The sequence below is a fragment of the Bubalus kerabau genome, chromosome 4 (assembly GCF_029407905.1).
Source record: "Bubalus kerabau isolate K-KA32 ecotype Philippines breed swamp buffalo chromosome 4, PCC_UOA_SB_1v2, whole genome shotgun sequence".
Classification (NCBI taxonomy): domain Eukaryota; kingdom Metazoa; phylum Chordata; class Mammalia; order Artiodactyla; family Bovidae; genus Bubalus; species Bubalus kerabau.
The window spans coordinates 117,576,728-117,601,151 of NC_073627.1; the positions used below are offsets into that span (position 1 = coordinate 117,576,728).

General features: G+C 40.9%; 1 protein-coding gene and 1 non-coding gene across 2 annotated transcripts in view; one reads left to right on the forward strand and one right to left on the reverse strand.

The window, feature by feature from the left end:
• TRPM6 (transient receptor potential cation channel subfamily M member 6) overlaps nucleotides 1-24,424 on the reverse strand; it is a 164,667-nt gene that overhangs the window by 104,808 nt on the left and 35,435 nt on the right. The window contains 1 exon segment of the mRNA XM_055578315.1: nucleotides 17,659-17,855. Within this exon segment, the coding sequence (XP_055434290.1) occupies nucleotides 17,659-17,691 (33 nt within the window). The 5' untranslated portion in view covers nucleotides 17,692-17,855.
• LOC129651945 (small nucleolar RNA U2-19) lies at nucleotides 12,292-12,371 on the forward strand. The gene has a single exon (XR_008714435.1). It is a non-coding gene; the product is annotated as a small nucleolar RNA U2-19 (small nucleolar RNA).

The window sequence follows — 24,424 nt, forward strand, 5'->3', positions numbered from 1 at the left end:
ACTCAGCAAAACGTTCACAAATTTGTTCAGGTACACAGGGATGGTCTTTATTTATGCTACAAATATCTTCTTAAATTATCCAAAACTTTACTAGTACTATACCTAAGTGAACATAGTCTAGAAAAGTTTCTTGGACTGAAGCTTTACTATCAGCAGAGCTATACTCAAATAGTTGACTTTTAGGAAACCTACCATCCTCTGAGACAATAAAGCCTTTACTAGGAATTATGGGCTAAAGGCAATGGCATTTATGTTATCCATAGTAAGGTTTATATACAAAGAAAATTACTTGTTTCACTTTCTTTTTTTTTTTAAGTGAACATAATATCTATTTTTATTACAAAAACATTAAATTTTGACACATTGCTTCATTGCTTTTTTAAAAATCTATGATCTGACTTAAACCTATTCAGCAAAAATGCCAATAAATTATATAAACCATAGTTTGAGTCTTTTTTAAAACTAGGGACATAATACGTTTTATAATAATCAAATAATAATACTAAATCTGAGTTGTATGAGCTGTTAATTTGTAATGTGTTTTAATGTTTAGCTAAAAATAAAATCAAAACCAAACACATGCTAATACACTGTTGGAAAAGTTTCTCAGAAACCTCCTCCTCTTCACTGCGTGTCTGCAGCCTTCTTCACTGAGGTACAGAACACCGCCGTGTCAAGTGTCAAGGCACTCACGCTCAACTGTCTTGTCCTGCTCACATTAGGAGTCATACTGGGTGAAGGGCTGATGATGTATTACCCCCAGACCATGCTATCTTGCCTTTAAGTAAATCCATTTCTTCAAAAGGAAATCATTAGCTAGGAACTCCAATACTTAATTTAGAAACAGTGATTCCAACATACATTAAATACCTGTGGCGGATTCATTTTGATATTTGGCAAAACTAATACAGTTATGTAAGTTTAAAAATAAAAAAATAAAAAAAAATAAAAAATTAAATCAAATGTGTTAGTACTTAAAAGTCACCAATTCTGAAAAGTAAAAATAGCAGACAAATACAGAACTCCATAAACAACCATGAACAAGGCAAACAGAACTGCCACCGCATGCCTGAAAAAAACGGTGTATTTTTGGTGTCTGTAGTTCTTTGCAAAGTGTAACAGGGCAGAAAGAACACTGCTGCTTGCAATTCCATGCAGATACATATCATATATTTAACATATTTAAATACCACACATACCACATATTTAATTCAAAATCTTTGCTAAAAGAAAAGAGTAAGAGAGGGCTTATCATATTGAGTGAAGTAAGTCAGAGAAAGACAAATATTATATTATATCACTTATATGGGGAATCTAAAAAAATGATACAAATGAATTTATTTACAAAACATAAATAGACTAACAGACACAGAAAACAAACTTATGGCTACGGAAGTGGGTGATGGGGGGTGAGGGGAGGTAGAGAGAGATAAATTAGGAGTTTGGAATTAATATATACACACTATTATATATAAAATAGGTAAATAACAAGGATCTACTGTATAGCACAGAAAACTGTATTCAATATCTTATAATCATCTATAATGAAAAAGAATCTGAAAAAGAACACACATATATATGCATGTATAACTGAATCATTTTGCTGTATACTTGAAACTAACACATTGTAAATTAACTATATTTCAATTTTTTTAAGTGGAAAATAAAAGAATGAGAGAGGACTAGAAGAAGAAAGGTGAGAAAAAAGATATAAAATGTTTAGATGTGGGCAATTTCAATGCCATTCCACATTCAGGAGTACAGCATGCCCACGAGAAGCAGCTCTCAAACTTTGGGGAGTTAGAAGTCCATATTCATTAAATTTACCAAGGACCTCCACAGAACTTTCACTTGTGGAATACAGCTACCAATATTTACATATTAGAAATTAAAACTGGGATTTTTTAAAGTATTTCCCCATCAATTCATTTAAAAAATCAATAATTATAATCAACCTAATACATGTTAAAATAAATATTTTTCATGAAAAGTATTTTTTAAAAGGTTTATGAGAAAAGCATTGCATTTTTGTCTGGCTTACCATTGTATTTTTGTCTGGCTTTAAACAGCAGGATTCTTATATCTGCTTCTGCATTCAATCTTTTACAAAGTGGTTTTGGTTGACGTACATAAAAAGAATTGACCCAACAGGGACATGGAGTTGGAAAAAGGAAATAGTATTTTAATAAACATTTTCGATATCATGGATTTGTCATGTAACATCTGGAAAACTCCACTGTATGCTTATGATAGAATGAGTGGAAAAGGGAAATAATGTACCAGTATAAAAATAATTTTGACTTTGAGGAAATTTGAAAGGGTGTCAAAGATCCCGAGGAATCCCCAGGGGTACCACACATGAAAGATCACTTTCTAAAAGTGACCACTTATAGGCACTAGGGTTCAGTGTGAATGAGAGACAGGATCTGCTGCTTCCTGGCTGGTCTCAGGTCCGACGTGCACATCTGAGTCTGCACATCTCATCTCAGTGAGTGCACTGCAGTATTTCAACATCACCTATTTAATCTGGTGTTCAACTGAAGAAAATTCCCACATAGAGAAAAAAGCAGTTAGAGATCAAATCTTCACATACTTCTCTTTCTGAGCAACGCAGGAGATTTTTGAACTATACATTTGACTGCATTTATTTTTACCTTTACATCTGACTTTAGTACCTACCACATGGTTCCTCCCAAAGACATCACTGAGGCATGGTAAGTACAGGATAAGCCCTCCAGAACTCAGGCAGTATATGTTCAGTCTACCTGCTCTTCCATTGATACTTACAAGAATAATAGCTTTATTCATTCATTCATTCAAAATACTTTGATGGGCATATTATATAATTCTAATAAAAATAATAAATAAAATTGGGTCCCAGAGACTAACACCAAAAGAGAAGAACTTATGTTTACTGATAGATATTAATACCAAATATGGCACAAGAGCAGGCTGTGGGACTTCTTGGAAGTAGAAATCCCTGCTGTCTGCCAGTGTTTGGGGGAGGCTTCAAGGAGAACACAAAACTTTAAAAAGTCCTTGAAAGATGTCAAAGATTTTTTTTTCCCTGCACATCATATAGGATCTTAAGTCCCTCAACTAGGGATCAAACTTACATGCCTTGAATTGGAAGCTTGGAGTCTTAACCATGGAACTTCCAGGGAAGCCCCCAAAAGATGATAAAGGTTTTGAAAGGTGACTGATGAAGTTCAATGGTGGTTAGAAATGTAGAGTCTTAGGCCTGGAGAAGAATTCAGAAGACACCAATGTTAAGGTACAACAAAAGCCACAAAGTCACTGGGGAGGAGAAAACAGAGAAGATAAAAGAGCCAGGAATCTTTGGGAACATCTAAGCATAGGGTATAGAATAAAGTTCAGGGAATAAAAACCAGAGAGTTATTAATCGGGATGACACGATACCTGAAGTTGAGAAGGGAGAAAATTTTTCTCTCTAAAGTTTGTATTATTACAAAAGTAGGTACTTTCAAAGAAATACTGAGAAGTGTTTAATAATGAAAAGAAAGTAAGAAGGACAATTTTTGTTGTCCATGACAAATACACAGATTGAGAGAAAATCAGGAAGCAGATTGTAAAACAGAGAAGGCAGCTAGTATAAGATATCCTTGGAAGAAAGAAATAAAACAGCCACTAGATCAACAATATAAAGCAAAGTCAATGCTTATGTAGACTTTCATATATGTCAAGTGAAGTGAAGTGAAGTGAAGTCGCTCAGTCATGTCCGACTCTTTGCGACCCGATGGCCTGTAGCCCACCAGGCTCCTTGGTCCATGGGATTTTCCAGGCATGAATACTGGAGTGATTTGCCATTTCTTTCTCCAGGGGATCTTCCCAACCCAGGGATCAAACCCAGGTCTCCCGCATTGTAGGCAGACGCTTTACCGTCTGAGCTACCAGGGAAGCCCTCATATATGTCAAGGGCTGTGCTAAATGCTTTAAATACTATTCACAACTGTGAGACAGATACAATTACCACCTCTACAGAATGGAGCAGGTTCTATGGAATACAAGCACTAGCATTCTTTTGCACTGTGTTTAATAAACAAAGTTGAGAGATTGACTTTATATTAAGAAAGTTGGAACCATGTATGTAGATAAAAGAGTGAAGATGGAAGAGAGAATAAAAATGACTTTAGAGACTTTGGGGGGTGAGGAGCAGGAAACAAAATAATATGAACAGCCAAGGAGGAAGACTCAGCCTTGAGGAAAATGCTTCTTCTTGTGACAGAGGCAAGCAGTGGAGTGGCAAACTTTCCCTTCTTGGTAATTCTGCTCCAGACCCTCTTATCTATGCTCTTCAGAATATGCTCTATGCTCTCCACATCTCCATTTAGCTGCGATGGCTGCAAATCTCAGCATTCTCCTTTGTTCATCTTAACCAGACAGAAAGGCAGGTTAATCACAGTGCCCCTTTTCATTACTAGCTCTTTACAATACAACATCAGCATAGTACAGTATCTTTTCTGTGAACCACAAAGCATAGGAAATGCTCTCTCAGTAGAGGATCCAACAAATTTAAAATATATGTGGGGGGGACTTCCCTGGCAGTCCAGTGGTTAAGACTCCACTCTTGCAGTGCAGGGAGCATGGATTTGATTCCTGGTCAGGGAACTAAGATCACACATGCCATGAGGCACAGCCAAAAAAAAAAAAAAAAAAAGAAGAAGAAAGAAAGAAAGATGGGGAACACCAAGAGTATCTCACTGTTCAACCTATGGAGAAACTATCATATGACTTTCCAGGAATGTCCCTAATACACTAACCGAAAAAAAAATATGTGCCCAGATGACTAGACTGTGTGACGTGTAATTGGAGACTTCAGGCAAGTGGACAAGTCAGAGCAAGGTATAATGAAAGGAAAGGAAGTGGAGAGCAAGGGTAAGGTAAATGTATTTCCTTCTCTAGTCTGTAAGAAATCTCTATCAGAAAACTGGATAAATCCTGTTCTTCCTGGGTAATTCACCCCAGGGGTTGTTAAAATAATTTCCAACCATCCAGCTATCCCGCTGTCCATTTTTCTCAGCATTTCTTTAGCTACACTTAGAAATAGGTACTCTACTTACATTTTTTAAAATTAATTACAATCACTTTAGGAAAACATTTTACAATTGTGTGCATAATTGCTACTTAGCCAAAAAAAAAAAAACAGATTTGCTGTAATGTTACAGTAACAGGCAGTAGATAGCTCAGGTGGTAAAGAATCCACCTGCAATGCAGGAGACCTGAGTTCAACCCCCTGGGTTGGGAAGATCCCCTGGAGAAGGAAATGGCAAGCCACTCCAGTGTTCTAGCCTGGGAAATCCCATGGACAGAGGAGCTTGGTGCGCCTCAGTGCATGGGGTCGCCAAGATTAGGACATGACTTAGCAACTAAACCACCACAACGTAATGTTACAATTGTTAAAATTATAACATTAGTTATAGTTCTTGGATTGCTCTTAGTTTTTGGACTCTAAGTCTTTACTCTTTCATGGAACATGTTAGCCAGGCCCCAGTAACTTTTTTTTTAACAAGTAATTTTGAAAATGGTGTAAATGTCAGCAGTACAACCGATAAGAAAGGAGAAAATCTTTTCTGCTCATATAAGCAGTTGGAAAACGTTTCTGCTCATATGACTCTCCAGAAGGAATAAACTATCCATTGTTCCCCTAATTATATTTAATCAAGGATCGCCTTTGAGGATATCACACACTTGTTTCCACAGGATGCAATTTTATATTCTTTTCCAAGAGACTTCCACCCATTATCAACTAAGAATATTACCTCCTAAATCTTACATCTTAATGCAAGATTTTTACATTTATCTTTAGGATTTTTTAACTTAGTTTTTAAAGTCTTTGAAATGTTTAACTTAAAAGATAGAAATTGTTAAGATTTTTATCTGAATTTAAGCTGAAAGATTTAGGGTAGGGTACAAATCAGATTGGTTGTTTGTTTCTTTTTCTCAGAAAAAAATTACATCCAGAACAAACAATTCCCCTAAAATTCAAGGAGGAAAAAGATGTTTTAATGGAATGAGGTTGGACCAGGAAGTTGAGAATCAGAAATCTGTCAGGGGTACCAAGAATTCTGTGAGCAACAGAGGTTGGCAGATATGAAATATCATTTGCTAGGAAAAAAGTTCCCAACTTGTCTTTCTGGTTGTTATATTTGATTTTCAAAGTTCCCAAATTGTTGTTTAGAGACTGACTGTACTTTCAATGCACTTCAGGAAGGAAAGGGGAACACAGTTATTGCACAATGCCTTTTTCTAAGTCATTGAAAGCCAAACTATGCAACAGGTTTTCATTTCCACTGGGTACTGATTATTAAGACATTTCTTCCATATCTAATTTCTTCTGCTAATTTAAGATGAGAAAAAATATATTCTATTCATAAGGAAGAGACCTTGAAATGACCTAAAAAGACAATTCTAAAAAAGTGATTAAACAAAAGAAAAGCAACTTTCTTCTTTAAAGAAGGTATCACTCAAATGATCACATATTTTGTGATTGTATTAAAAAGAAGAATGTTCTACCTTAGCCACTTCTAGCTACAAGCTGAGGAAAACTCTCTTTCCTAACCAAACTTGGGTCAGGCTCTTTCTGACTTGAGTCCTCTTTCTAACTAGGCCCCAAACTTGGGCTCTCTCATTAGCTCACTTAGTCAATTTTCAGAATCCAGCTGAGTTAATTTAGCAAAAATCCTCCATGCTTGGTATCTGATCACTCTACTCTGGCCCACCTTCAGCAAGACTCCGGTTGAGTGGTCTAATAAGAATCCCCTAGCCTTGATGTTTCCTCTTAACCCTCTCCATTCACTGATGGTATCCTGCTCCTTGCCAATAAATCTCCACTTCCCTTGTATTTGGAGTTAAGCCCTATCTCTCTTGCCTCCTGAAAACTCCCATTGCAATCATTTTTTCTTCACTGGTCTTCCTTGTTCTTTTTAACAAATGTCATGAAAAATTTTTCTTTAACAAAACCCATGCACCATACATACACACACAGACACACACACACACACACAAATCACTGTCTGTGGGTTAGAAAACAACACTGACAATATATTGGGATTCCAGTAATTCTTAGAAACTCTCTCCTGGGCTGAAATTTACAGAGCTTGTCCCTTCAGTTAAACTGAAATGAAGGACTCTGACATCAAGGAGACCCCACAGAGAAGGACTTCAGATGTCTCCTTCTGGGTAAGTGGCTCCTATTCCTTCATCTATCACTCTGCTTTTCACACTCAGTATTTGCTGAACCCAAACACCAGCCAGCAAGATGCACTTTCCAGCTGAAATATCTCCACTAAAAGAGCTGCTTCTCAAAATGTGATTTCTCTTGGAAATAGTGGCTATTCTGCAAGTAGTGGCTATTAGCAGCTCAAGAGACCAAAACATGAGCCTGAGAGGCTTGCCTCTTTATCTCATCCAAGAACAAAGATCAAATTTGTAAAGTCTTCTGCCAAGTCACTGACTCCCTCCTAGTCTGGCTTTCTTAACACTGTCCCAGGGAATTCCCTGGCATTCCAGTGGTTAAGACTCCACACTGTCACTGCTATGTCCTGTGTTCAATCCCTGGTCAGGGAACTACGATCCCACAAGCTGTGTGGTGTAGCAAAAAAAGAAAAGACTGCCCTAAAGACTCTAGCTAATACTATAAAGAGTTTAAATCTTAAGACTTTGGACTTTCTTTGTTTTAATCCAGCAAGATCTACTCACTCGACCTGATCACAGAACAATACTGACTACTTGGAATCTGAGTTTCTCTAGGCCAGATAAGGACAAAAATTGGGGGGGGGGGGGGGGGGTTGGTTTTTATTTGTTTGTTTTAAATCACTTTAAACAGACACTAACAGAGGTGACAAAGTTCAGTCAGGATTAACTGATCCAGGCCAAGGATCTGTAAAGGACCCTCTGGACTGAAATCCTTCTGGGAGGAAAATTCTCTTTCCTAAGATAACAAGATTCAGTTTACAGGAAAAAAAAAAAAAAACAAAACAAAACTCTTAGCTCTTTAAAATATCAACAGAGGATATCTATTTCCTCCAGGAAGAAGAAAGGTGTTCTCATATTCAAAGGCCAACCTGCTCCACTATAAGCTAATAACCTGTGCTGTTCTACGTTGTTGTTGTTTGGTCTGTGAGTCATGTAACTTTGGTCTGTAACTCCTTTGTGGCTCCATGGACTACAGGCTGCCCACCAGGTTCCTCTGGGAACTCCTCCTGAGTTTCCCAGGCAAGAATACTAGAAAGGGTTGCCATTTCCTTCTCCAGAGGATCTTCCCAACACAGGGATAGAACCCGGGTCTCCTGCATTGGCAGATGAATTCTTTACCACTGAACCACCTGGGAAGCCCATTCTGTTCTATATGCTTATGTGCTAAGTCACTTCAGTCATGTCCCACTCTTGTGACCCTATGGACTGTAGCTCACCAGACTCCTCCGTCCACGGGATTTCCCAGGCAAGAATATGGGAGTGGGTTGCCATTTCCTCCTCCCGGGAATTTTCCCAACCCAGGGATTGAACCTGAGTCTCTATGGTTTCCTGCATTGCCACACAGGTTCTTTGCAACTAATGCCACCTGGAAAGCCCTAAGATAATATAAATAGCAGGTATCTTACTTGGGTTACTATAACAGAATACCATAGGCTGGATGGCTCACACTACAAATATTTATTTCTCAACATTCTACAGGCTGGAAGTCCAAGATCGGGGTGCCCTGCCCTCATGGTTGGGTTCTGGTGGGAACCCTCTTCTTATTTACAATAGCCACCTGCTTACTATAATTTCACATGGCAGAGAAAGCATTCAATTGTGTCTCTTCTTGTAAGAGCACTAGTCCCATTCATGAGAGCTCCACTCTGAAGACCTAATTATTTCCCAAAGGTTCCACCTCCAAATACTATCACATTGTAGATTGGAGCTTCAATATATGAACTTTGGGGGGACACAAACATTTAGTCCACAGCAGCAAGTTAACAATTTTTTCAGCACTCTCTATGTACCCACTTGCACAAGGCAAAGCACTTTGTTTATATTAACTCTGCCCCAGAGCATGTGGGAAGTAGTTGCAGTTATTATCTCCATTTTACAAAAGAGGACACTGAGTCAGAGAGGTTGAGTAATTTAAACAAGAACACAATAGTTCATAAAAATGACACCAGGCTTCAAACACAGGCAGTCAGATTCAAGTCCACACCTTTAATGACTTCATTTCACCATCATTTACCCTCAGAACTTGCACAAGTACCAATCCCTGAAGCTGAATAGTGATTTGGGGTTTACAAATCACTTTCCTGAAGATCTGATCCTCACACAAATCCCATAAGGTCCTTAGCAGATATAAGAGTGACATAAAGCACATGAAGTGCCCAGAAAAATCTCTGCTTCATACCCCAATCTCTGTGGGTATCCTTAGACCCAGAGAGAGATATCAAGAGGGTCATGAACCCCTAGAAATTGTATAACAACTTTTGCATGGATATGAATACATGCATTTCTCAAGAGAAAATCTCAAGAGCTCTATTGAAAATAAGTGCTACACAAGGGTCTGAATATGCTGTTCTCCAAAGAAGATATACAACTGACCAGGGAACACAGGAAGATTTTTCACATCATTAATCATTTAAATGCAAATCTAAATCACAGTGAGATACCTCTTCACACCTACTAGGATGGCTATAATCAAAAACTCAGACAATACAAAGTATTGGCAAAGATGGGGAGAAATTGGAACTCTCATAGATTGCTGGTGGGCATGGAAAGCTGTACAGGCGCTGTGGAAAACAGTCCGGAGGTCCCTCAAATGGCTAAACATAGAATTACCATATGATCCCGCTAGTCCATTTCTAAGTATCTACCCAAGAGAAATGAAAACAAATGTCCACACAAAACCCTGTACACAAATGTTCATAGCAGTATAGACCAAAAAAAAAAGCAAAAACAACAAAATATCCATCAATAGATGAATGGACAAATAAAACATGATATATCCACACAATGAAATTGTATTCAGCAATACAAAGAAGTACCGTTACATGCTACAACATGGATGAACCATGAAAATGTTATGCGAAGTGAAAGAAATCAGTCACAAAGGCATATACATTGTATGAGTCTATTTATATAAAATGCCCAGAATAGGCAAATCCATAGAGAAAGAAAGTACACCAGTGGTTGCCTGTGGCGGATGGAGATGGAGGGACAGCTAAGGAGGATGAGAGATGGTGGGTATGTTCTAAAATTGACTGTGGTGATGGATGCACAACTCTGTGAAGATAAAAAAAAAAAATCTCATTAAATTGTATACTTTAAATGTGTGAATTATATGATATGTGAATATATCTCAATAAATCCACTAAAAAAATATTTGAGGAAGTGGCACGGGCAGAAAGGGAGAAAAGTCCAAAAATAAACCCATAAATAATTTGGGTTTAACCATAGTGGAAAACAAAATACAGACATGTTTCTAACCAAAGGAAGAAATCAGGCCATGAATGTGTTTTGTTCAGCCCATAAGTGTTTTCAAAAATCTTTGAAGCAACTAGAAAAATGTAAAAACCCAGAGGTTTCATGTTCAACAAAAAATCTATACATCCACATTTTCCTTAACAAGGAGCAAAGTTTAAACAAACAAGCAAGCAAAAAACAGAATCTGGTAATAGTAGGTTGCATTCTAATTTGGCAATGGTCTGTTAAGGCGAAGGGTGGGCAGTCATTTTTAGACAGAGCTTAAATTGCCCAGTAAGCCTGAGTGCCCAGCAGGTCAGGTTTCCACTGTGAGTTTCTGAGTCACTTATCTATAGCTTTCATCAGATTGTCAAAGGAATCTCTAACTCCAAGCACATTCACAACCTTTAGAAAGAAGCAGCCAGCAAACAGTGGCCATTTGCTTTACAGATAAGAAAACTGACCTAACTTGCCTGAGGCCAGGAGAATGTGCAGTCAGCAGTGAAACTACTTTTTCTGACTCTTGGTTACTTTCATTACTCTTCTGGCTTCCCTGCTGATATTTCTAGAGCATCTACAATTACCATATCCTGTTCTTTTCAGCAGCAAATGAGAGAAATCAGTGAGAAAGGAAAGAACCTTCTAGACATTCCAAAATGGCATATGATTTTCAGGCTCTATCATCTTCTAATCACACAAATTTTGCCTGGACCTAAATTCCTTTGGTTTGTGTGGGCAACCTGAGCCATCCTCCTATCCCACAGCCCAAGGAAGATAAAGAGAATGTTAAACTCTCAGGACAAGGAAATAATCCCAAGAATACATTTTCTCCAAGGTTACTAGCACTCCTGCTACAAAAAGCACAAATTCCTGACAGATAAAAATGATTCCACCCTGGGACAGGTGGTTTGCTGATGTCAAAAATGACTATTTGGGCTTTCCTAGTGGCTCAGTCGGAGACGGCAATGGCAACCCACTCCAGTACTCTTGCCTGGAAAATCCCATGGACGGAGGAGCCTGGTAGGCTGCAGTCCATGGGGTCGCTAAGAGTCGGATACGACTGAGCGACTTCACTTTCACTTTTCACTTTCATGCATTGGAGAAGGATATGGCAACCCACTCCAGTGTTCTTGCCTGGAGAATCCCAGGGACAGGGGAGCCTGGTGGGCTGCCGTCTATGGGGTCGCACAGAGTCAGACACGACTGAAGCGACTTAGCAGCAGCAGCAGTGGTTCAGTAGCCTGGTGGGCTGCAGTCCATGGGGCCACAAAGAGTCGGACACGACTGAGCAACTAACACTTTCACTTTTTCACTTTTAGTGGCTCAGTGGTAAAGAATCTGCCTGCTAATGCAGGATACACAGGTTCCATCACTGGTCTAGGAACATCCCATATGTCGTGAAGCAATTAAGCCCATGTACCACAACTATTGAGCCTGTGCTCTAGACCCTGGGAACCAGGACTGCACAGCCCATATGCCAAAACTACTGAAGCCCACACACCCTAAAGCCCGTGTTCTGCAACAAGAGAATAGTTCCAGCTCTCTGCAACTAGAGAAAAGCCTGCACAGCAACAAAGACCCAGAATAGCCAAAAATAAATAAATAAATAAAATTAATTTTTTTAAATAAAGTACATAATTAAAAAAAAAAGACTATTTACAAGAAGCTCCAAGTCCACAATAGGTAAAGTGAGGAGAGAATGTCACTTGTTTATAGTCATTTACCCCACCAAGCTTTGAGTTTGCCTGGAAAGAAAATTCTATATGATGCCCACACATAGTTTAGGGAGAAGTGGGAGAATAAAGAACAACCCATTCTCAGAGATCTGCTCTTACTGAAGAGGATTAATGATGAAAATAGCCAAATCTGAGCCTCAGAAGACCTCTTAGTCTACCTGACATATGATCTCAGTAGTACTGAAAAGCAAAAGAATAATTTAAAATAAGGGTTGTGTGTGTGTGTGTATAAAGGTGACAGTGAATAACTGAGGATTCACTGATGGATAAGTGAGAGTGGGCTAGGGGTGTGCGTGTATGAAAGGCTGATCAGTTCTGAGCAATGATGATAAGGTTTCACCACAGACCTTTGTAACTACACTTGATCGAGCTCAGAGAAATAGGAAAAAAAAAAAAAGAAGAATAATCATCCAGTTCACCAGGCTGATCTCTCCAATCAAAACACACAGCATATCTGCAACCCCTGGATACCTGACTCTTATCCAATCTGGGTGGGCTTCAAGATCCAGAGCCAGCAAATAGCAGAGGATCACTCCACATCAGGCCAGGGCTGGAAACTAAATGCCAGCTGGGAAACTGCAGGAGAACCAGGGCCAGGGAAGGCACCTGTCTGTGCCCTGCAAGCAGTAAAAGTCAAAACAGACCAGAGGGCTCTCACAGAGAGGCACGTGCTTACAAAACCAGGAAAAGAATGAAACTTTTAAGGCAAACAAAATGACCACTTCTCACTTCTCTCAATTGTGTAATTCTGAAATAGTCTCAAAGTTTATCCATGCCATAAACAACTTAGGGACCTTTTCCCCAGAGATATGGAAATGCCAAAACTTGTGGGAAAAGAATGAAAAATAGCATTGGGCTACCACCAAAAAAGGAACATGCTAAAGGTTCTGGTGCCAAGAAGAGTTTCCAGGGAAGTCCATTGTTACCCCAACCCCTAAAAAAGCCATGATTCCATGCAAAAGCTGAACCCAGCTGAACTGGCCTGTCAAGGCAGGAGGCACAGTTTCAATCCCTGGTCTGGGAAAATGCCACATGCCATGGAGCAACAGAGCCTAAGCACCACAGCTATTGAGCCTGTGCTCTAGAGCTTGGGAGCCACAACTGCTGAAGCTCACATGCCCTAGAGCCTGTGCTCCACAACAAAAGAAGCTGCTGCAATGAAAACCTGTGCACCACAACCAGGGATTAGTCCCCAATTTCTGCAACTAGAGAAAAGCAATGGAGACCCAGCGCTGTGAAAAATAAAATAAAAATTACAAAGTAAAGGACAAATCCCACTATGGAGCTTGTGTGAATTTTTTTTCTTATTTTTTTAAAAATGGTGGTAAAATACACACAATGTAGCATTTACCATCTTAGCCATTTTATAGTCCACAGTTTAGTATTATTAACTATATTTAAACTTGTGCAACCAAATCCTAGGATGTTTTCACCCTGCAAAAATTAAACTTTATTCCCATTACACAACTTCTCATTTCCCAGTCTTCCAGGCTCTAGCAACCATCATTCTACTTTTTCTTTCTGTGCACTGGACTACTTTAGACATCTCATATAAATAGAATCATTCAATATTTGTCTTTTCATGACTAAGCATTGCATCTAGCATATTGTCCTCAAGGTTCATCCATGATGTAGCATGGTACAGGAATTCCTTCCTTTTTAAGGCTGAATAATATTCCATTGTATGTGTATATCACATTTGTTTATCTATTCAGAATATCCATTTCTGTGTCTCAGAGGCATGGTTCTGTTGCACTGGTGACACAGAAGTTATGGAGTCCAATTTGTAATGGTTGTTTTCTACAGAGAAAGACAGACAGACTTGGTTAAATGATGTGTGTACTCCAAGAGAGGAAAAACAAGCTTATTAAAGCTGCTGCTGCTGCTGCTAAGTCTGCACTCAATTCCATCATCTAGAACCATCTCACCATCCCTGTCTATCTCAAAAATAAAGGTTTTGTTAACTGTATATTCCCAGGTTCTGGAACAGGATTTAGCATATAGTTCAGTTTAGTTCAGTCACTCAGTCGTGTCCGACTCTTTGCGACCCCATGAATCACAGCACACCAGGCCTCCCTGTCCATTACGAACTCCCGGAGTTCACTCAGACTCACGTCCATCGAGTCAGTGATGCCATCCAGCTATCTCATCCTCTGTCATCCCCTTCTCCTCCTGCCCCCAATCCCTCCCAGCATCAGAGTCTTTTCCAATGAATCAACAATTCGCATGAAGTGGTCAAAATACTGGAGTTTCAGCTTTAGCATCATTCCTTCCAAACAAATCCTAGGGCTGACCTCCTTCAGAATGGACTGGTTGGATCTCCTTGCAGTCCAAGGGACTCTCAAGAGTCTTCTCCAACACCACAGTTCAAAAGCATCAATTTTTTGGCGCTCAGCTTTCTTCACAGTCCAACTCTCACATCCATACATGACCACAGGAAAAACCATAGCCTTGACTAGACAAACCTTTGTTGGCAAAGTAATGTCTCTGCTTTTCAATATGCTATCTAGGTTGGTCATAACTTTCCTTCCAAGGAGTAAGCGTCTTTCAATTTCATGGCTGCAATCACCATCTGCAGTGATTTTGCATATAGTTAACACTCAGTAATTATTTATTGGCTGAGTGAAACTAGAAGAGTAATTGTTCAGAAAATTTTATATGCTTGATTTTGAATGATCCAATTCATCTGAATATATTAGCCAGGAAAGCATCAGTTTGTATTGACATGGAAAAATAGTCCAAGAACTACTTTTAAAGGAATCAGGTTGTATATCAATAATCAGTATAATTTCCTTTATGTAAAAACAAATGCACAAATCAAAACAATATATTGTATATAATAATATATAATAATAATGTACCTAAATAATATTCTTCAAATCCAATGGTTTGGTTACTTCTGGGTTTAAGAGAGATGAGGATCAAAGACAGAAAGGAAACTTTCTGTTTGAATTTCTACTTGTAGTGTTTGAATTATTTACCAAAAGAACATATTTTTGTATTATTAGTGAAACTTTGGTAAGAAAAAAAAATATGAAAGGATCATATGTCACAAGAACACATTGATTTAGGGACTTCCCTGGTGGTCCCTGGTTAAGATTCACCTTCCAAGCTCAGGGAAGTGTGTGTTCAATCCCTGGTCAGGGAACTAAGTTCCCACATGCCTTGCTACCAAAAAATAAAACAGACACAATATTGTAACAAATTCAATAAAGACCTTAAAAATGACCCACATCAAAAAATATATTTTTTTAAAAAAAGGAATACATTGATTCAGTTTACTTTACATGTAACCTTTCTCAGAGACCTACTGGAGAATGTGCTCCACCAAAATAATGGAAAATAAGAAAGACAACGACATGGGATACAAGAAACAGGATCCAGCATTAGAGAAACTCAAAGGGAACCTTTGAGATAACTATATTCTGAAGATAGATGGAAGGAAGAGAAAAGATGTTAGTGATAGGTGCAGGAACTTAGAAGAAAGCTAAATACTCATATTCCATTCTGAAAAAACAGTGCATAAATACTAAACCTGAAAAATCAAGAAGGAGTAATACAAGCATTATTTAGACATGAATAAGTACCAACTAGCTAAAGAGCAGAGAAGGCAATGGCACCCCACTCCAGTACTCTTGCCTGGGAAATCCCATGGATGGAGGAGCCTGGTAGGCTACAGTCCATGGGGTCACTAAGAGTCAGACATGACTGATGCGACTTAGCAGTAGCAGCAGCTAAAAGAGATGAACATGATTGCTCTTTCTGAAAAGAAGAAAATGACACAAGTTCTGCTGTTTTGGGTAATGAACCTTATGGAATTATTTGTTTCTGAACTACGTGTATATACAACTTCAATCATACAAAGAAGTAAAAAGAGAAAAATCACAGCTGAGGCCCACATCAGAAAACCATACCTAAGGGGGCCGGCGGGGGGTGGGGGGAGTGGGGGAGGGGTGTGGCAGTGGTTGCCAGGTGTCAGTCAAGCCAGAATATCCAACACTTTATCAGTCATGGAAGAATCCAAAGCAAATGAAAAATGAAATACCAAAATTTTTATACAGGGAAAAAAGAAATTCCAGAATTCAGTCCCCACTTTGGTAGTTAAAAATGAACCACCTTCTCCCTAGGAACAAATGCTCAAAATCCAGTGCATGGTATCCATATTCTCAGTGTTTTAAACCACTGCCCTGGGCTCCAATCCTAACTATTCTCCTCCCTCAACTTCATTTTCCTCACCTATAAACCGGTGTGGTGGGAGTGGGTGGGTGGTGATACTTAGATCTTACAGGATTATTTTCTGGGTGAAATAATAACAATCAAACTTCTGTAACACAATAAATGTTAGGCGTTATTTGAAATGTTATTGCATATATAGCATCTCATTTAATGTTCAAATTACAATCCTCATCCCATTTTCCAGATGGGGAAGCCAAAGTACAGAGGTTCCAGTAACTTGCTCAATATCGTAGCTACTGGTGAAGAGAGGATGCGAATTCGGCTGATCTGGCTTTAACAGTCTGTACCAAAAACCAAACTATGCCGAAATGCAAGAATAAAATGTGCACAATAAGCCGGACTACTGAACATGTGTGCCACTCCAGACAAAACAGGTAGGTGATAGCCAGTTCGAGGTTTGGCCGCCTTACAAGAGACCAAGGCACGACCAGGGTCTCCACTCCTGTCCCCAATTCCCCAAGCTCCTTCAAGGCTCCCCAGCAGCCGGGGGCGCCCTCCCTCTCCCCCCTACAAAAAAAAAACTTCCCATAGCACTTCAGACGGGAGTCGGGAGGAGCCAGCGCGCTGCTCTCGCTGCGAGCCCCGGCGGTGGGAGGTAGAGGATGGAGCGGAGCCCCGGGAGGGGACTCCGGGAGGGTGTTTGGGGCGGCGGCGTTTACCTTGACCTGCACTCTCATCGCTCCGGGACTCCGGGGCGGGCCTCGCGGGGACCTGTAAGGGTGCAGGCAGTGGCCTGGGCACTTCTCCCGCCGCCTCCCGGAGCCGCGACGCCCGGCTTCTCCAGGTCTGCGCCGCCCAGACGTGCCGCTCCGAACCGAGACTTCTCTCCTCCCGGGTCCGGGCTCACGCCACGTCCGGTCTCCTCCGCCGCCCGCCCGGAGTGGAACCAGAGAACTGCCTCCTCTCCCGGGACGGGTTCCCCACCGCCCTAAGGCGGACCCCCAACCCCGTTAGGTTTCCGCTCTGATACCACCTCCACGCTGGCCCCGTTCCAGCTCCCGGAACCTGGGCTGTGGGGCGTGCACTTAAGTGTCCTACGGTAGCGAACCCTCAAATATGATAATCGGCTCCGGGTGGAGACCAGAGGAGTTGAGAGCAGATATTTCGTAAGTCCCATCTATTCTAGATTATAGTTAAATAACTTGTGGCCGGCCCCACCTACAAAGCACCCAGGGCACTGGGATCAAATCTGGTAAAGTCGCCGAAGACAGCCCCGCCGACTGGCAGCCCGACTTACCTGTAAGCGCTCCGCCGCGGAACGAGCGCTCATCCTGGACTTGCAGGCCCCGCTACCAAAGCCTTATCTGAGCTTCTGACTTGTGGAGTCAGATTTGAGCTCCACCTCCACACGCTGCCTTTTACAGCCGTATAGATTTGTCACAATACCTTTTGGCCTCAGTTACCTCCAGTGTAGAAAGGTGATTCCGACCTTACCTGGATCAAGTATAGGGAGGGTCAGATGGGATTTTCATCATCATCACAGATACATCTAATTGTATATTTAATTGTGTTGGTCTTGTTGAGTCAGCGTGGTGTTGGGAGGACACGGGGGCGGAGGGGTAACCTAACAAGCAGTCTTTTACTATCTGGGAGTTAGTGGATGTTAGGTGACCCCTTTGGGCCTGGGATTGTTTGTTTATCTACACAGTGGGAACGATGGTGCATGAACCACTTTCCTCAGAGTCTATTCTGAAATCCAGAAGATACAATCAAAAGCTTTGTGATTTCTGTATTTTCGGTGGGTTCCCCTGGTTAGGCAGTCTTTTTAAGGCTGCCATCAGGTACTGTGGGTGAATCCTAGTATGTTGGCAGAGATGAGGCTCACTTATTACAAGTCTAGTTAACAATGGTAGCTATTCATCCTTAACTGACTTCAAATTAGTCCATTCTGAATTTCTGCCCAGTGAGCTCACATTTGCAAACACTTTTTTTTTCACTCCTTTTTTTCTTCTTTTTTCCCTTCTTGTTGGCCACACCAGGCAGCATGCATACACGCTTGCTAAAGTCACTTCAGCCATGTGACCCTATGGACTGTAGCCAGCCAGGCTCCTCTGTCCATGGGATTCTCCAGGCAAGAATATTGGAGTGGGTTGCCATGTTTATATGGGATCTTAATTCCCCCACCCAGGGATGAACCTGAACTCCCTGCCATGGAAGAGCAAAGTCTGAACTGCCAGACTGCCAATGGAAGTCCCTTTTCTCATTTCTCAATGTGGTTTTAATTTTTCTTTGTTAGAAAACATGAACATCTTATTTGCATATTAACATCTTGTTGTTTGTTTTTCTATTAATACATTTACTCTCTTTCTCCTTGACCCAGTTCCCTCAAAATTTTAATGTGAGCAGTTAACGGATTCAGGAGCCCCCCTAAGGCATGGAAGCACCTCTTGATTGGTATTTCTCCATACATCTCCTCTGTTAGTCTGTCTCAGCACTAGAGACTCAGTTCAGTTCAGTCACTCAGTCGTGTCCGACTCTTTGCGACCCCATGAATCGCAGCACGCCAGGCATCCCTGTCCATCACCAACTCCCGGAGTTCACTCAGACTCACGTCCATCGAGTCAGTGATGCCATCCAGCTATCTCATCCTCTGTCATCCCCTTCTCCTCCTGCCTCCAATCCCTCCCAGCATCAGAGTCTTTTCCAATGAATCAACAATTTGCATGAGGTGGCCAAAGTACTGGAGTTTCAGCTTTAGCATCATTCCTTCCAAACAAATCCCAGGGCTGATCTCCTTCAGAATGGACTGGTTGGATCTCCTTGCAGTCCAAGGGACTCTCAAGAGTCTTCTCCAACACCACAATTCAAAAGCATCAATTCTTCAGCGCTCAGCCTTCTTCACAGTCCAACTCTCACATCCATACATGACCACAGGAAAAACCATAGCCTTGACTAGACAAACCTTTGTTGGCGAAGTAATGGGAGCTCTCAAATATCTGCAGACCCCCAAGAAAACTAAACATTTGGAACTCAAGGTTCTTAAGAGTGTTCAGTTCAGTTCAGTCTTAACCTCTTTGGTAAATTTACATGTCAGGATAGTCATATATTCTTTTCAGATCAAGCCTTAAGGCAGAGTCTAAAATATCAGGACAATTCTAGGGCTTAAAACATCTGATGTGCTAGTATAAGGTGCCTTTGGTCTCCAAGTTGTAACAGAAACAACTGAGGCATTTGTTAAAAGTGCAGATTCCCAGGCCCCATCCAGACCACCTAAACCATCTATATAATTTCTGGGGTGGGGCCCAGGAATCTGTATTTTTCACAAGCGCCTCACTCAACTTAAAACTTGTCTAAAAAAAAAAAAAATCTCCTGGCCACAAGTATACCTTTGCCTAGTGGAGAACAATGAAATTTAAACTTTAGGGTGTTCATTAGTAGTTTAGGGTGGTTTAATTCAAGCCAACAAATATTTCCTGAACACAGACTGCTTGTCAGACATCCTGCTGGGTGCTGGGAAAACAAAGATGAATAAGACATTGTCCAGTCCTCAAGAAGCTTGGGTTTGTAGGGAGGAGGAACAATTAAAAGTGAAACAGTACCTGGGTCACCACTGGTAACACTAATCAACATACACAGCTTTATTTTCTCATTTGTTGTCCTTTCCTAATCCCTTTCTTCCTCGTCCCTTTCTTTTCTCCTTTATTTTCTTCTTTATCAGATCTCTGTTTTAACCCTGAACATTGTAAATGTTTTATTCCTGATCTAACATGGCTTTAAGGCACTAACTTTTAAAGTCAACCTAGTGATTTCAAAATGAAGGGAAACAGCTGGTTTTTCAACAGAGAAAAATGAGTATGACAACACTTTTTTTATATGTAAAAATGTTTTTTGTTTGGTTTTGGCCATGTTGCGCAGCTTGCGAGGTCTTAGTTCTCTGACCAGAGGTTGAACTGGTGCTCCTCACAATGACAGCATGGAATTCTAACCACTGGACCACCAGGGAATTCCCTATATGTGAAAATCTTAATGAGTTCCAGTTACTGGGGACTACTAAGGAGTAGGTTCTAACATTTGCATTCTTCTCCTAAAGAAAATTTTACAAGCTTGGATTTGGCTCATTTTCTTTAATTTGAATAAATAACTCTCTTTGCACCAAGAAGAAAGATCACCATGAGAAACTCATGCCCAATGAATCATAGTGTATCTCCTGTTCATGGCTTTCACTTTGGGTAGCCACCACTACTTTCCTTTCAATGCAGGAGACTTTAGAATATGCTTAGTTGTTCATTTGTGTCCTACTCTTGCAACCCGATAGACTGTACCCTGCCAGGCTCCTCTGTCCATGGGATTCTCCAGGCAAGAATACTGGAATGGGTTGCCATTTTCTTCTCCAGGGGATCTTCCTGACCCAGGAATCAAACCCAGGTCTCTCCTGCATTGCAGGCAGACTATTTTACTGATTGAGCTATGAGGGAAGACTTTAGAGACACAGGTTCAATTCCTGAGTCATGAAGATCCCCTGGAGGAGGGCATGGCAACCAACTCCAGTATTGCCAGGAGAATCCCATGGACAGAGGAACTTGGCGGGCTACAGTCCATAGGGTCACAAAAAGTCAGACACGACTGAAGTACAGTATAGCACATGCTTCCAGTAAGAAAGGATAAAATCCAGACCTCCAGTCCATTCTTGTGTGACTGTTTCTGTTTTCAAACCTTCCCATTCAAACCAAAGGTGCTAAGTTTGAATTCCATCCATTTTATTCTCCTGAAGTGAAGTGAAGTCGCTCAGTCATGTCCAACTCTTTGCAGTCCCGTGGACTTTAGCCCACCAGCCTCCTCTGTCCATGGGATTCTCCAGGCAAGAATACTGGAGTGGGTTGCCATTTCCTTCTCCAGGGGATCTTCCCGACCCAGGGATCGAACCCAGGTCTCCCGCATTGCAGGCAGACACTTTCTCCTAAACAGCTGCAAGTCAAATTTCCTTTTGAAAGGTAGCAATATATTTTCTTATGCCTACTGAATAGATGTTTTTCTTATTCAGTGCTTCTGTTGGAATATGCTCCCAATTTGTTTTTCTGCTATGAAAATGGATCACTTATCCTGTCACATAAACAAAGATTAAAATATTCATGGTTGGCCAGGGGAGAAACAGGAACCCTCAGATACTTTTGGTAAGAGTTTAAAATGAGACCCTTTTGGAAGGCATGTTAGAGATCTGGGGGCTTCCCTGGTGGCTCAGCTGGTAAAGAATTCACCTCCAATGAAGGAGACCTGGTTCGATCCCTCAGTTGAGAAGATCCCCTGGAGAAGGGAAAGGCTACCCACTCTAGTATTCTGACCTGGAGAATTCCATGGACTGTGTAGTCCATGGGGTCTCAAAGAGTCAGACATGACTGAGAGACTGTCACTTCACTAGAGAGATTTGGATTCAAGGCATAACCTTTTCCATCACAATTTCAGTCTTAGAACTTCATATTTGAGAAATGCACTAAGATTTGTATATAACGGTATACACAGTAGCACCCTTTGTAATGAAGAGAGATTGCCAATAATCCAAACAGCCATTAGTGAGTGCTTAGCAATGGCAACCCACTCCAGTACTCTTGCCTGGGAAATCCCATGGATGGAGGAGCCTGGTGGGCTACAGTCCATGAGGTCACGAACAGTTGGACTCGGCTGAGCGACTTCACTTTTACTTTTCACTTTCATGCACTAGAGAAGAAAATGGCAACCCACTCCAGTATTGTTGCCTGGAGAATCCCAGGGACTGGAGCCTGGTGGGCTGCCATCTATGGGCTTGCACAGAGTCGGACATGACTGACGTGACTTAGCAGCAGCAGCAAATAAACTGTGATGTGTCCATACCATAAAATACCATGCACCTTTTAAAAGAATGAGTTACCACCCAAGGGCCAACAAGCTCCAGAGCAAGACATACTGCACAAATTCTCCAGCAACACAGGAACATAACCCTGAGCCTCAATATACAGGCTGACCAAGGTCACACCAAACCCACTGACATCTCAAAACTTATTACTAGACACTTCATTGCACTCCAGAAAGAAGAAATCCAGCTCCACCCACCAGAACACTGACACAAGCTTCCCTAACCGGAAAACCTTGACAAGCCACCCGTCCAACCCCACCCACAGTGAGGAACCTCCACAATAAAGAGGAACCACCAACTGCCAGAATACAGAAAGGCCACTCCAAACACAGCAATATCAGTTCAGTTCAGTCGCTCAGTCGTGTCCGACTCTTTGAGACCCCATGAATCACAGCACGCCAGGCCTCCCTGTCCATCACCAACTCCCGGAGTTCACTCAGACTCATGTCCATCAAGTCGGTGATGCCATCCAGCCAACTCATCCTCTGTCGTCCCCTTCTCCTCCTGCCCTCAATCCCTCCCAGCATCATGGTCTTTTCCAATGAGTCAACTCTTCACATGAGGTGACCAATGTATTGGAGTTTCAGCTTCAGCATCAGTCCTTCCAATGAACACCCAGGACTGATCTCCTTTAGGATGGACTGGTTGGATCTCCTTGCAGTCCAAGGGACTCTCAAGAGTCTTCTCCAACACCACAGTTCAAAAGCAACAATTCTTCAGCGCTCAGCTTTCTTCACAGTCCAACTCTCACATCCATACATGACCACTGGAAAAACCATAGCCTTGAGGCTAGACAGACCTTTGTGGGCAAAGTAATATCTCTGCTTTTCAATATGCTGTCTAGGTTGGTCATAACTTTCCTTCCAAGGAGTAAGCGTCTTTTAATTTCATGGCTGCAGTCACCATGTGCAGAGATTTTGGAGCCCCCCAAAATAGTCTGACACTGTTTCCCCATCTATTTCCCATGAAGTGATGGGACCAGATGCCATGATCTTAGTTACACAACAATATAAACAAGATGAAAAGGCAGAGAAATACCCAGCAGGTAAAGGAACAGGATAAATGCCCACCAAACCAAAAAAAGAGGAAAAGATAGGGAATCTGATAAAAGGATTCCTGATAGGGAATCCTGATAAAGAATTCCAAATAATGATAGTGAAAATGATCCAAAATCTTGAAAACAAATTGGAGTTACAGATAAATAGCCTGGAGACAAGGATTGAGAAGATGCAAGAAAGGTTTAACAAGGAGAAGTAAAAAGAGTCAATATATAATGAATAATGCAATAAATGAGATCAAAAACACTCTGGAGGGAACCAACAGTAGAATAATGGAGGCAGAAGATAGGATAAGTGAGGTAGAAGATAGAATGGTAGAAATAAATGAATCAGAGAAGAAAAAGAAAAAAGAATTATAAGAAATGAGGACAACCTCAGAGACCTCTTGGGACATGTTAAACACCCCAACATTCGAATCATAGGAGTCCCAGAAGAAGAAGACAAAAAGAAAGACCATGAGAAAATACTTGAGAAGATAATAGTTGAAAACTTTCCTAAAATGGGGAAGGAAATAATCACCCAAGTCCAAGAAACCCAGAGAGTCCCAAACAGGATAAACCCAAGGCAAAACACCCCAAGACACGTATTAATCAAGTTAACAAAGATCAAACACAAAGAACAAATATTAAAAGCAGCAAGGGAAAAACAACAAATAACACACAAGGGTATTCCCATAAGGATAACAACTGATCTTTCAATATAAACTCTTCAGGCCAGGAGGGAATGGCAGGACATACTTAAAGTGATGAAAGAAAATAACCTACAGCCCAGATTACTGTTCCCAGCAAGGATCTCATTCAAATATGAAGGAGATATCAAAAGCTTTACAAACAAGCAAAAGCTGAGAGAATTCAGCACCACCAAACCAGCTCTCCAACAAATGCTAAAGGATCCTCTCTAGACAGGAAACACAGAAAGGGTGTATAAACTCGAACACAAAACAATAAGTAAATGGCAATGGGATCATACTTATCGATAATTACCTTAAACGTAAATGGGTTGAATGCCCCAACCAAAAGACAAAGACTGGCTGAATGGATACAAAAACAAGACCCCTATATATGTTGTCTACAAGAGACCCACCTCGAAACAAGGGACACATACAGACTGAAAGTGAA